Source organism: Asparagus officinalis, chromosome 8, assembly GCF_001876935.1.
Source record: "Asparagus officinalis chromosome 8, Aspof.V1, whole genome shotgun sequence".
Lineage (NCBI taxonomy): Eukaryota > Viridiplantae > Streptophyta > Magnoliopsida > Asparagales > Asparagaceae > Asparagus > Asparagus officinalis.
The window spans coordinates 19,707,767-19,722,659 of NC_033801.1; the positions used below are offsets into that span (position 1 = coordinate 19,707,767).

General features: G+C 34.1%; 1 protein-coding gene across 1 annotated transcript; it reads right to left on the reverse strand.

The window, feature by feature from the left end:
- Positions 5,222–12,366, reverse strand: LOC109820602 (nuclear transcription factor Y subunit A-1-like). The gene is made up of 6 exons (XM_020386764.1): positions 12,166–12,366; positions 11,238–11,495; positions 8,565–8,677; positions 8,413–8,481; positions 7,764–7,928; positions 5,222–5,860 (listed from the first exon to the last, which is right to left on the reverse strand). Exons 2-6 carry the CDS (start codon positions 11,458–11,460, stop codon positions 5,537–5,539), a joined length of 894 nt encoding a protein of 297 aa, XP_020242353.1. The 5' UTR covers positions 11,461–11,495; positions 12,166–12,366; the 3' UTR covers positions 5,222–5,536.

The window sequence follows — 14,893 nt, forward strand, 5'->3', positions numbered from 1 at the left end:
AAATTACCACTCCAAAGTTTAAAAATTTTCAATGATTTTTTGCAATTCCTTGATTTCAATGTAATATTTAGTAGTTTTTTGTATTTATAAATTATAAAAGTTTAGGTTTTTTTTTTACAATTTTAAAACAACCAGAGCTATGTTCGGGAGTCGACTATCAAAAACACACGTTACAATTGCTCAAGTTTTTCTTTTATGTAAGAAGGAACTCTATCATTCAGAACTCTAGAGAGGATGGATATCTTCACTATTCAGAACAGAAACTCAGGCTCTCTGGCTTTATGCTAAAAAATTCGCATATTTCTTTCTTGCCATATTGTGTATATTGATACTGATAGGGCCAATCTTTTGAATTTCTTCATAAAACGCACTCCTTTCAGCCTTAAGCTATATCAGTTACTGATGTGATCCCAATTGCATGATCTACATTTATACTTCAGCCAATTCATCACTTTATTCCACACACTAGTAGAATATTGACACTCAAAGAAAAGATGGCGACAGGTTTCCAATTGCTGGTTAGAGCACAAGACACATATATTTTTGTTAAGCAGTCTCATACGGCATAAACTATCTTGCGTTAGAAGTCTTGAATGAATGACTAACTATAAGATAAAAGAATGTTTAGGATAATGTCATCCATCCCAGACTGTATCCGGCCATGCAACTTGAATATTTTGTTTAATCAGCTCTCTGTAAATAGAAGATAATTGAACTTTGCCATCAGAACAACTTCTGCTGATGATATTTTGAAGATTGTCGACATTTCCAAATTTTCCAATCACCATATCCCTCACTTTAAGAAGTTGTTTCTGCATCCAATAATCATTCACCTTAGCTTGAACTTTCTATATACTATATTGTTGCAAATAGTTACCATGAACCCATTTTATCCATAACAAATCTTTCTTGAGGTGAATCAGCCATAAAAGCTTTATGGCAGCTGCAAAGTTCTAGGTTTTAGCTGAGAAGGTCCCCAAACCTCCATGTTTTTTATTTTGGCAGACTGTAGCCCAGGAGACCAAGTGAATTTTGTGATTCCAAAGAAATTCAGAGCATAGACTATCAATTTTCTCTAGGGCTTTTATGGGTAATATATAGTTAGTAGTCCAGAAAATTTGAACTCCCAAAATAACTGACTTGATCAGTTGCTATCTACCAGCATAAGATAGAATTTTCTTATTTTGCCAACTCTGAAACTGGTCTATAATTTTATTGATCATAGGGGAGCAGTCCAAGTAAGATAATCTTTTTGAGACTAATGGCATACCCAAATATCTCACTGGCAATACCCCATCAGAGAAGTTCAGAAATGTGCAAATCTGGAGCTTTAGGTTGTCATCAATGCCACATATATATATATAGCATTTATTAGGATTAGTTTCTAGTCCTGATACCTGGCTGAACTCATGGAGGCATCCATATAATCTTGCTATTGAATACATGTCAGCTTTACCAAACAAAAGCAAGCCATCAGCAAAGAATAAGTGAGTGATCTTTAATCTGGAACATTTTGGATGATATCTAAATATATAGACTGTCATTTTTGAGAGTGCTCAGCTTTCTTGATAGATATTCCATCCCAAGAACAAACATGTATGGGGAAAGGGGATCTCCTTGCTGTAAGCCCCTAGCACCTTTAAAATATCCATGCAAAGAACCATGAAGGGATAATGAGAATTTAGGAGTGGTAATACACTACATAATCCACATGATCATTTTATAAGGAAAACCCAATCCTATTAGCATAGATTTAATAAAGCTCCAGCTTATGGTGTCAAAAGCTTTCCTCAAATCAATATTGAGGATGACTCTTGATGAAGTATGCTTCCTACCATGATGCTTAATAAGCTCATGGGCTAATAAGATGTTAATTGAAATAAGCATTCCTTTGACAAATGTACTTTAAGCATCACTGATCAAAAAACCCATAACCTATTGAATTCTTCTCGCAATAATCTTTGTAATAATTTTGTAAACATAATTGCAGCAAGAAATTGGTCTATAGTCTGAAGGTGATTTAAGGTTGAGGATTTTTGGCACTAAGGTAATTGATGTAGAGTTGAAAGTTCCAAGCAGCTTACCAGAGCAGAAGAATTTCTAAGCAGTATAGTTTATATGTACAAAAATTTCTAGGCAATTTATATAGTGGTTAAAAAGATTTTGACTTTAATGTACTATTTTTTTATAAATTATATTTAATGTGAACTCACTATATAATTTTGACCGTGGTCATCATAAATACGTTTGATTGATTGTCTAAATAGGTATATAGACCATACATTAGTTTACTCTCTCACAGGAACTAATATTCGACGCTTAATAATTTAAATTATTACTTTTAAATTTAATATAAAGAGGAGCTCTAATAACATTTATTTATTTACTTACATGATAATACAATCTCAATTCCTATTTTTCACTTGAAATTGATTCCATAATTACGTGTATCAAATTAGTAACTAAAATAATTATTATTTATGCTAAAATTAGGATGATTGTAGTTGGTCGCTCACTACGAAATTTTTGTGAAGATATATATCTTCCTTTCTATAGCTATTTGTACTACCCATGTATATTTTATAAATTAGTTGTTAATTTAACATATTAAATTATTTTTTCTTTGTAGAAATTTCTTCTTTGACTTTTGGATTGTTTAATCACTATATCACAATTCTAGCGTAGAAAGGACCTCACTCTAAATGGCTTCAAGCCAACGTTTGACTTGAACTAAAGTATATACTATTGCTATTATGTGTATATATTTTTCAAAAAAATCATGTCAACACTTTTTAAACAGAAGAGAATATTCTAACCTCTAATATTATATAAAAACTAAATATAGCTAATTGAGTGATTAGCAAAAGTGAACTTACATTAGAAAAGCGTGAATAATAAGATAAAAAGGAAGGGTAATGACATAGCCCATAGTACTACCAATAGCAAACTACAATATAAAGTTAACCTATTTTGTGGAGCCCAACTATTGGCGATAAGCATCGAGGTTTTCATATATATATATATATATATATATATATATAAAAGCGTGAATAATAAGATAAAAAGGAAGGGTAATGACATAGCCCATAGTACTACCAATAGCAAACTACAATATAAAGTTAACCTATTTTGTGGAGCCCAACTATTAGCTATAAGCATCGAGGTTTCCATATATATACTTTATAATTTATTAAAAATGGTCATATAATCTTATATAATAAAATTAATTTAATATTGAATAGTAATATCATTGTAATAATATCGTTATTAGAAAAAATTCTTTATGAACCAGTATGTTCTTTACGATATATAAGCTATGCACTCCACATTCTTGTGTCTTTTATAGAGCCAAAAAGTTTGAATACGAGCCTCTAACATTTTGTATTCACAACAACAAAATCCACTTAGAAGATGTGGATATTTTAGATAAGTTTTATGTCCTATATATAATACAATTGCCTTAGGCAAGTGAGTTATAATAGCATTTTTTATTCACATCTTTTGGGGTAAGATTTCATAGGGACCTTGCATCAAAGAATTTTTTTATATTTAGAGTATATGGCGAAATGTATCATAATCTCCCTGCTCTAATTTCGTAAGAAAATAAATTTTCATACTTTCAGTTTTATTTCTATGATACAGAGAATGAGCTATAAAATTGAATGAAAATATTAGATAATGTAAATATGAATAAAACCACAACAAAGTTAATGTAAATATGAGTTAAACCACTACTAAAAGTTTAATGGACATATTACAAGTAAATTCATATATAAAACTACTTTGCGAATTGAATGATCACCCATCTTTTGAAGACTTCAAGATACTAATAAACAGAGATGTTGTACTAGATCAATATGTTTATAACTCACAAATAGTAGATCACATGACCACGGTCGGGGTTGAAGGAAACAATGATAATATTTCATTTGAGAGAGAGATTATTGAGTTGATTATCAATCCCACAAAAAACTTTCTTTTCTTTTTGATTTTTATTCTATTTTTATCAATTTAAATAATCATGATATTCAACCACGTGCATCTGACCAATGCATCCCTAACTACTACATTGAGAATATATATAGTATATACACCTATCAGTACTATATGGTATATATACTATATATATTATATTATAATCTAAAACCGGCAGGCCTGGACCCAGGCCAGGTCCGGGCCTTCACAACTGGCCGGAAACGGGCCCGAAGCTGGTCGGCCCTGATTTTCCAGCGCCCCTCAGGCTGGGCCGGGTTTTGGGCCGCAGGCCAGGGTCCCGGCGGGACCGAACAGCGGGCCCGGTCCAGACCCAAATCCCATTTTGACAGCCCTAGGTAAGAGTATTATTACATATGTCTCGCTAGTCATATACTAACCATATACTGGTTGTACTAATTCTACAATTACGGATATTTTTACTGAAATTTTGTTTCTTTGCATGATTTTTATTGGTTGCACTTGGTTTCTATAGTTATTTCACTAATTCATAGCTAATAATAGACGTGTCTCATTTCCCTTCTTTTCTATAAGAGGATCGTATTACGTGTCTCACTATCAATTTTAATGTTGATGATTGCACAGATCACATACTGGCGATATTGACTCTGCAGTAGCATATAGTTTGTTTGAAATTTTGCTTCTTTGCATGTTTTTTATTGTTTGCACTTGTTTTCTACACTTATTGCACTAATTTAAAACTTATAATAGACAGTCTTATTTCCCTTCCTTTCTGTGATTTATATAAAGGATCCTCTACTTCAATAGGTTTCATATGAGCTGAAGAATCTTAAATATTTAAGACAATTAGCTAATGCTGTCTTGAGCATTGGCATTACAGTTAGATAACAATTTCTTGCACTTAATAGATCAGACAACTACTAAATATTGCAGGGGTTTATATACTAAGGTTATGTTTAGAAGAGGACACAGCCACGGAAAGAGAGAGAGAGAGAGAGAGAGAGAGAGAGAGAGATCATCCTTGAACAAATTCTTTTTTTAAACATGGCACGAGGAAGAAGTAACTCTCTTGCGCCGTTAATTACGCAAAGATAGTAGACAGTTGGAGGATCCTTAATTATTGTAAAAAAATACAGTCACTCTACCAATCATTGATCCATGAATTCAACAAGCTGAATAAATTAGCCAAATGTTAGTTTGTTCAAACAACTAGCATACAATTTACGACCAATGTCCTACACTTCAATAGATCAGGCAACCATCAGCATAAAAACATTAACAACTGCATAAGCATCATTGGCTAAGATCATGTTCATAACTCTTTCAGTTACTAAAGCAGCAGTGAAGTCTGAGAAGTAAACAATTGAAATCCCATCTCCTGTTACATTTACTTAATTCTCCTTTTCACAGTAAAAACACTTTCTGACAGGGATGAACATATTTCTTTTCAGAAAAAGGAAAACAAGAGCCAAGAATGAATTGCCTTCATACTCATATCTCATATCTCCAGCTTGCTCTCCTGCAAGAATTATAACATGAAACTAGCAGGGCAAAACTCGGGAGAAAAAACCCCAGCCATCCTTCACTTAATGGCAACGGCTCTATTTGGGGGCATTCTTTCACCCTGACTCGACCGAAACGATGACAATTGATATCCCGAGTGTTGTTGAGGTTCGTAAAAGCTCTGCGTCTGAGTTGTTGTTGGAGTCGATGAGGTAGGGTTTGCTGAAGAATCAGAGGGTAGAGGTTCAGAGCCAGAGGAGCTAGCTGATTGTGTTTGTTGATTGGATGCACTTGAATTGGCTCCATCAGGGGCACTGTCAGTTTTTTTAGTGTTGAGGAAACGACCTCCGCAACCTCTTGCTCTCCTCATTGCGTGTTGGTGCCGAGATTCATGAAGATATGGCTGTAGGCAAAGCATAGTTGGGTACCAGATATCAACTTTCATGGAAATATAGTTTGGTGTGGCACGATAAGGGACTATTAACTTAACTTATTACAGCTATTGAACAAAACTTAATTTCTACTCTGTTTACCAAAAAATTGGTCAGATTGGTAGTATAAATATACGATAGCAAACAATAGACTGCAAGGATAATTGTACAGCTGTTGTGTAAACTGATATACAAGATCGGAACATGAGAGAGCATTTGATTCCCGAATACAAAGTTAGCTTATGCAAATATCGTATCTGAAGGATAAACTTAACTGTGAGGAGAGTGAAATCAATATGAGAGTATTGAGAGGTTTGGGCAAATGCAACTAGGCCTATTTCGTGCATAGCCTATGGTATGTTTACGGAAGAGTGGAGAAGGCCAGTTTTATTGAAGCATCTACTAAAAAAGAAACAATATTAGGTTTGCGGTTAATTAAACTTTAGATAGGAAGCAGTTTGACTGTAAAGTTTCCATAAGAGAACTGATGGTGGAATTGACACAATAATACATTTCAAATGGTTCCTGTAAAACTTGTTCTTTTTCCAATAGGAGAAACTCTACACGAAGAAAAGTGGTTCTACAAGGTTGAGACATCTCAAATGATTTCGTGGATCCCTGCTGAGAATCTTGTGGTATCAGCGGGAGAAAGGATTGATATGATCCAATATCAAAAGAAAGAAAATGTAAAGTGATTGCTCAAACCTTATGAAAAGCAAAAGGAAACATCAACAAGATTCATTTTTGTTCAAACATAATGCGCGCGTGCAAAAGACTGAAACAGTTGGTTCTTAAAAAGATTATTCAATGTGTGCTCTTTTCGTGTGTGAATAGAACAATTTAATTTTTTTTCAAAAAGACGGTTCAACATGTATGAGGAAACAAGAGGATGGATGAGCAGACATAGTCCGCTATAGAACACCAGTTCTACCATTGCTACCCTGGTGATTTAGGAAACAAGAATAACAAAGAGACCTCAGTATGAATGATAAAAGTATACTAGGTGATAAAATAATTTTTTCAATCTTGTGTGTGGTGGCTTTTGTTGATTCCTGCAATCAGGCAGTAGCCACCCAGATCTTCTTGAACAAAGAAACAGAACAGGAAACCCTGGCACGGTGTTTGGGGGAGGGGGGGATTGATTTCCTTCAGGAAATGTATATGTCAATTCACGAAGTACGAAACCATAAGTAAATAGCAGAGTTCTATAAATTAAGGCTTTACCCTAGAAGTTACGCAGTCAAATGTCACTTTTCGCTACTAAAGTGACCTTCCAAAACATTAGTAGGATCATGTTTATCCAAAAAATATGGCAGAAGTTTGTACTTTAGTGCTATTGAAGACCTTACTAGGATTTTTTTCCTTTTTATGGCAGCATAAAACTGCCACACATAATCCGAAAGATAAATTGAAGTGTATGAAATACATCAAATATAAATAGATATGCGATTGATGCAACACAGATAGAGCCAATAGCTAGCTTCTGCATGAATCAGATAATAACAGTTCAAAACTATACACCCGGAAAACTAACTATGTATGCCATTACAAATCATACTCATCACAAAGATTGATTTTGTATCTAAGCAAATAGCAATACTTTTTTTTAGTGATAAGTAAACCTAACGGGATTGATTTCCACAGTATAGTATTGCAGCACATAGTCAAAAGACTCAAAACATTCAGCAAAAGGGCATATAAATGCAATCAACATAGATATGAAACTGATAAAACATTATTTGTGCACCAAGAAATTAGAATGATCTTTGCTCTGAATAATTCACTTCTAGAAATAGATCTTGAATGCCAACAAACAATTGAGCGAGTAAATGTGTTTAATTAGAAGGGGAAAGAATGAAGCTTGTACGTGCTTACCTTCCTGGATTTTATAACTTTCTTTTCAAGTTCAGCCTTTGCACGTGACTGCCTTCGCCTAAGAATTCCATGATATTGCTTTGCATTTACATAAACAGGTTCCTCTGCCATTTCAAGAGGCAATGGCATCCGAGTATGGGGCAGCCCAAGTAACTGAGGGTGCATCTGAGAAAAAAAAAGATTCCAAGCAATAGTTAGAACCCATCACCCAAAAACAGTATAATAATATTGATGATGCTCTTGGCAGAGAAAACTCAAAAATCATCAAGATCAATCAATGAAATTATGCAATTCTTAAGCAATTCTTAAGCTTTGGTTTGAAGGTGTACCCAGATGAACTTTACATCATCTAAAACATTGTCACCAACTTTTGAGGCAAATCATATTCTTTCATATATGGTTCACACATATTTATATATTTAGAACAAATTAATATGCAAGCACGTCAGGTCCTAAAAATATCCACAAATCCCTTAAGTCCCAAAATCAGCTTTATGAATTTGAGAATTGTGAGTAGATTTCTATAATAGAGAGAGAAATACAAGCTGATGAGCTGACTAAGAACTATGGACAGTGCTAACAAAAAAAGTATGAAGTATGAAACTATGAGTAACATAATTGTCTTGGGCAGGAAAAACAAATTACACACCAGAGCTTGAGGTCCATAAGGCGTCATCATCCCAGCATAAGGATCAGTATATGAATATGGTGGACAAGCCTGTAAAATGCTAGACAACACTCAGAGAAGAGATTTAAACTGATGGGAAACCCAAAAAAAAATGAAGAAGGAAGTATCCCCACAATTGTTTGACCCATCTCCAGCTGAGTATGAGGTACAAGATATTCAGGCATCATAGGTGAGACAGTCGATGATACAGGCTGCAGATTGTGTTGTTCAGATCCAAAGCTCGCATCTAACAAAACAAATACAAATACAAATACTATTAAGTATTAGAGAATCCTTAATGAATGATGATTATAATAATAATTATTATTTTATAGAAAGTGCTGATAAAACTTCAAATTAAATAAAAGGTAAATTAATTGTATCAGGATCTAGAATATAACTCACTCTGCCATGAATTCCGATATGCATGCATTAAATTAAACAACAAGAGCTTACTAATCTATTGTACTACAACAATAACTCAACAAGTAGAATTATCCCAGCTCATCAGGATTACCTGCAAAATCCTGTTTCGCAGATTAGCATTGCAATAAAAGCCATCTTGCAGAGGTTAACAGCATTTTATCACACTGTTGAGATTCATGTATGATTATAGTCCCCTATTGGAAAAGACTAGAAAAGGTAATGAACTTACGTAGAAAGTTGGAACCAATTCCTAAGTTAAGGTTTTGAGTTAATTTCCTTTTCAACTTCTATTTAAGTCCTATTTAACACCTACAGGGGCAAAACTACCTCTAACAAGTGGTATCCAAGGTTTTAAATATCGGATATCGAGGAAATATCGGATGGCCAAAATTCATATCGGATTGCGGATATCGGGGAAATATCGGGGATATGTGGTAAATATCGGAATGCCCTAATGAATGTTTGCATACATAGTATAATGCATTAAAATATAATCTCAACATATGTAATGAAATTTAAGCATACAAAATATGAATAATATATGTTTAGGATCACTAATCAACCTTCTAAAACAAATAAAAGTGCAAAGCAACGTTGCAACATTCGATCTGCTTTTTTTAGGGGAAAATGTCATTTGATATAATGGAAAAATCAGTGTAGAAAATAGCGCGTTTCGTAGCGCAAAATAGCGCTTAACGTAACGTAGCGTTAACCTAACACTACATAGCGTTTTCAAATAGCGCACGCATAAAATAACGTGCGCTATTTTAGCCATAGCGTAAGCTACGTAACGTAGCGTCGTGGCGTTTTGTAACGTAGGTTATTTTGTTTAATAGTTTGGATTGCTTTTAAAATTATTCAAGGGCTGTGATTGACTCTCCCACTTCTCATAAGTTATTAAATTCTAACAAAACCCTAACTCTTGCTGTCATCGTCGTCTTCCGCCGCCCCTTTCGACATCGTCGTCCTCTCCCGCCATTCAACTTCTGAAATTAGCAAGGTAAATACATAATACAATCTTGAATACTGATAATCAGACTATGTTTCACACTTAAAGCCATAAAAATTAATATGTGTGAAAGGGTGAGCTTGACTTGTTCCCTGAAGTTGCCATTGTTTTACTCTTTAACATGATTAGCGTGAGAAATTTGATCTATTTGGCAGGAACACACGATGTTAGGTTTCGGTTAGTTATTGATCTATCGTCGAATTTCGCCTTTGGATTGATCGTTAAGGCAAACACAGTTGATTTTGTTGTGAAATTGTGATCATATATTGATTTGTGAAATTAAGAATTGCGATGATTATTCATATTTTCTATTTTGAATGTTATATATCTATAAATTATTTAAATAATAATAAATTATTTAACCTAGGTTACGCTATGCGTTATTGCTATTGTAACCTAACCGGAGGTAAGCGTTACGCTATGCGTTATCGCTATTTTCAACATTGGGAAAAATCTTGATATCTCTCCCAAAAATTCCAAACACGGTATATTATTTTGCAACAAGCTATATAAAAAGATATATTGGTCCACATATCGGCTAATATATCGGCAATATCGGGGATTTATCACTCAAAATAGCCAAAAAATGGTAAAGGATATTTAAAGACCATATCGGTTGCGGCAAGCCCTGTAAAAGGATATATCGGGGGATATATCGGGCCATGTCGGGGATATTTAAAACAATGGTGGTATCATCGCGCAAATTGTGGCCAAGGGAAAGCGAAGTCCAATATGAATCCCATAGTGCAAAAGAGTGCCAGAGGTTTGATTAGCAAAGTTAACAGTCATGTCTTTGATACATGGTTGTCGGTTTAGACCAAGTCACTATGGACATAACATCAACATATCCAATACTAGAAAAGAGAAAAATAGGATGAATGATGAATTCACCAAATTTTTTTATTTTTAGATGCACTGCATTTATATAATTTGTCTAGTTTCGCAATGAAGAATATGATTACTCATGTAACTATCAGTTCAAATAATTAGAGAATATTCTCATATACATGAAATTAAAAATATCAACATATACATACAAATTAATATATGAAAATAAAATTATGGGCAAGTTGCATATCCCCTTCCTCAGTATCTATACATTCAGTTGCACTAAACCCCCTTCCACTTATTTACTTACTAGCACTTAGCCCCTCTCAATTCTTGATAAAGAGGGGTGATACTTGCAATATACCTTTCTAAAATTGGCATTTCAGGGATGCTAAGTGCTAGTAAATGAGTTGAGAGGGGTTTAGCACAACTGAGGCTATAGATGGGGGGTTATGTGCAATTTACTTTAATATTATTATATCCATGATGTATTGATATCCTAAAAATTTAGGGATAATAAGACATTGATTGAAGAGGAAATAACCTGATCCATTCCTAATCTTTTGCACCTCTTTGCTAGCATCTCTCCCCTCATTCACATCGCCATGAAGCTGTGATTGATCTATAGTTGCTTTAGTTGCATTGCCTGGTATAACCGTTGCACCAAACCCAGGACCATGCCACCATGGATGAGATGTGATTGTGGATGGCACGGCACCCTGCGCGTTGATTTCGCCGGTATCTGCTCCATCAGTTCTTGATTCCATAATCAAATCCTAAATTTACCAACTTTCTCTTTCAACTATATTAATTAAAGAAACAAAGTATCAATTAGCTCCACATGGAAAACTAAATAAAAGCCTCAAAAAAGACAAGGAGAAATACAATTTATACATGGGTACGTAAAATACTTTAAAATTGATCATAACCAAGCAATCAGTTGTCATGGGTCATGAGTCATGACAAACATGGAACTGAAAGTTCAGATACATCACTACAAACTTTAACACAGCTATAGATCAGTAAAAATATACTCACTCTGAAACAGAAGGCAAAAAAGAATTTTTAATATACAGAGAATCAAGCGATATTAAGAGCAAGAAACATCAGAACACATCTAATCGTCTTGCCTTCAGAATTCATACACACTCACCAAAAAAATTATAAAAATAGCTTTAAAATATCCTTGACACTGTACAGCTCATTGACTGAACCCCAAATTCTCACCTTTTCTCCAAGCGACCTCAAATTAGTGAATCGAATTTGCAGGATCAAATAACACTAAAACACAGTCCTAATTAAACTCAAACAAGTCTGAGAAAGGGAGAAACACGTGGATTTTGAGGGGAAAACAATGAAATAGAATGAATTCAATCAGACCCAATATAGAATTTTGAGTAATGTGCACAGTAAAACCCTAAAAACCAAATCTTTAAGATGATAACTATATTGAGCAGGGATTGTGATCTTACTGTTAGAAGAAGAGCACACAAGCAACAAACCCTAGAATTCTCCTTCCCAAATGATCTTCACCCATCAATTTGGTGGGGATTCATGGCTCAAGTTATTGAAGATGATGAGGATAAAAATAATTATATATTGAAGAGAGGGAATCAGTCTCCTCTTACTTCAACTCTAGGCTTTCAAGTTAAAGAAGTTCTCTCTTTCTCTACCCTTTTGTTAATTATTTAAGTTTTCTTTTTATTTTAAGAAGTCTTTATCCAACTATAAAATATTTATTATATGGAAAAGACGATAATGCCCGCTTCTCTATGAGTCCAAAGATGAACACATCCCCTCCCAGATTTAAATAAAATAAAATAAAATTGAAACATTTTATATCTTTAGTTCTATAAATAGGAATACTTTTAAAAGAATGGCATTGGAATCTTAAAGGATGAGATTATAGATAAGGTTAAGTTTTTTTGAGTGATATTTGGGGAATATGGCTATTATTATAACTTTGTGTAAGTACATGACAAGGATGATTTTGTTAAAGGAAGATGCTTGGTAAGTTTTTAAAGTTTAAGTAGGTTGTTTGATGAGTTGCAGGTGGCATTGTTTATCTCGGATATAAATTTTATTATTTAGATCACTAGAATAATATCTAAGTTAAATTTAGCATTTAATTTTGAGTGGGGTTTCTATCAAACACCACTACATGGTACAGGTGTTTTGATAGCAGAACAGAGGGGTAATGAAAAAAAAAATCTAATGGTACAGTGTTTTCTGATATGACTCCTGTTTTTTAATTTTCACTAGAAAATTGGGAAGCTCCTATGATATAAATAGATTAATATATAGGCTTTAATATATAGATCCTCCTCTCAATCAATATATTATTAGATTTTCTGTATTTAGAGGTGATCAAGTTAAATGTGTATATTTATAAGTGTCAATTTTTTTTTCAAGCAGGGAGTCTAGAAAATATGATGTAATCTTATGATGAGTCCATCCACAAACTCTTAACCTAAAAAAGTACAAATAACTAAATATGATATTTGACGTCTTACTTTGAGTGCGTTTTGAACATAGTTTCCTATTTTATTGGAGTATGAAAAAGGGAAGGGGTGGGAATTCTTATTGGCACCCGGCTACATGTGTACGCAAATAATGTTTGGAAGAGGTAAGATATCCTAAATTTTGATAACTAATATGCTTATGAATATTATGAGTAATAAACAAATATCAATAAAGTTTCTAAATCTTAATATATGTCCGGATATTGGTTCAACCTGATAGTTAAATTTTTTTTTTATATGTTGATTTCTAACGAAATTTTTTCTCTAGTTTTAGAGCCAACTTTTTTGCATAGAAATTTAGTGAGTTTCAATTTAATGTTTTTCGGTTTAACGAGGGAACTTCCCACGATCTTTTGGACTATGGATAGAAAATTAAATTTCTGTGGATGCTTCATAGGAAGTTGTCACGCTCTGGGCCCACGGATCGGTTGGCTCGTGCAAGCCGTGGGACTCACAGAGAACAACCCAATGTTGGCTAAAGTTTATTGTCAAAATACTAGCACTAGTTGTTATTGGGCCATTGGTTTTTCTCTATTTAAGCCACTAACATTTCTTCACACTAGTCTGTGTGGGACTAAAGTGTGGAGGTGTCACAATCATCTCATGTTACAAAGACGACGTTCTCGTCGTCACGACATGACAATTGACACATCCAAGTATCACTTCCAGGCGACGTGGACTCTAAAGGTGGCTCCTACGGGCTCTAGAGGTGGCTCTCACACGCATCATCGTTGTGTAACACTTAACTCCGTATAGCATTTAGCTCCACATTTCCGGCTGGCAACTACTCTGATACCATTTGTCATGCCCCGAGCCCGTTGGCGCGTGCAAACCATGGGACCCACCGAGAGCAACTCGATGTTGGCTAAAGTCTACTGTCAAAATGCTAGCATTAGTTGTTGTTGGGCCTTAAACTTTTCTTTATTTAAGCTACTAACATTTCTTCACACGAATCTGTGTAGATCTAAAGTGTGGGGGTGTCACAGAAGTCGAACATGAGATTTTAGAGTACTACTCATAAACAGCTTACCAACTCGGCTAGACCCTATTAGGTTTCAATTTATCTTTATTAATACTCTATAAATACAATAATCTCGGAGAGATTAATTTCATTCCTTCAATCTATATAGTTACAAAGTCATCATCATCTTTTTTTATAACAATTTCTTGATATTCGGAAAATAAAGACACTAAAAAAATCAATAGGTGCTCTCAATTAAATGCATCATAAAAGAAAACAAAGCAGAAATTGGTAGGACACCAAAGTCAAGCAACTCCAAGTCCACAGTGACAAATCAACCTAAGGAGACATCTTAAGAGAGTAGTCTGCAGTAGAACACGCTTTATTTGCAAGGTTTACGAGATTGACGGCCATAAAATTTCTAATAGCCATTTACCCCCCCAAAAAAAAATAAAATTAAAAAACAAATATGTACTAGTTCTAAAACAATTTTCGTTAGGGGTATTATCGTAAATCTATTTTAAAAATACAGCTCATATTAATTTTAACAAACCGCCAATAGCAGTTACCTAATCCAGGTAAAAAAAAAAGAAAAAACAAACAAAAAAAACTTTTCCTCATACGTTACCTTCTCAGTAAAAAGAACGCCGGTCCCCAAAACTACGCGTCGACTAGTTCATTGACCCATTTCTCCTCTCCATCAAATTCTAGCCTATT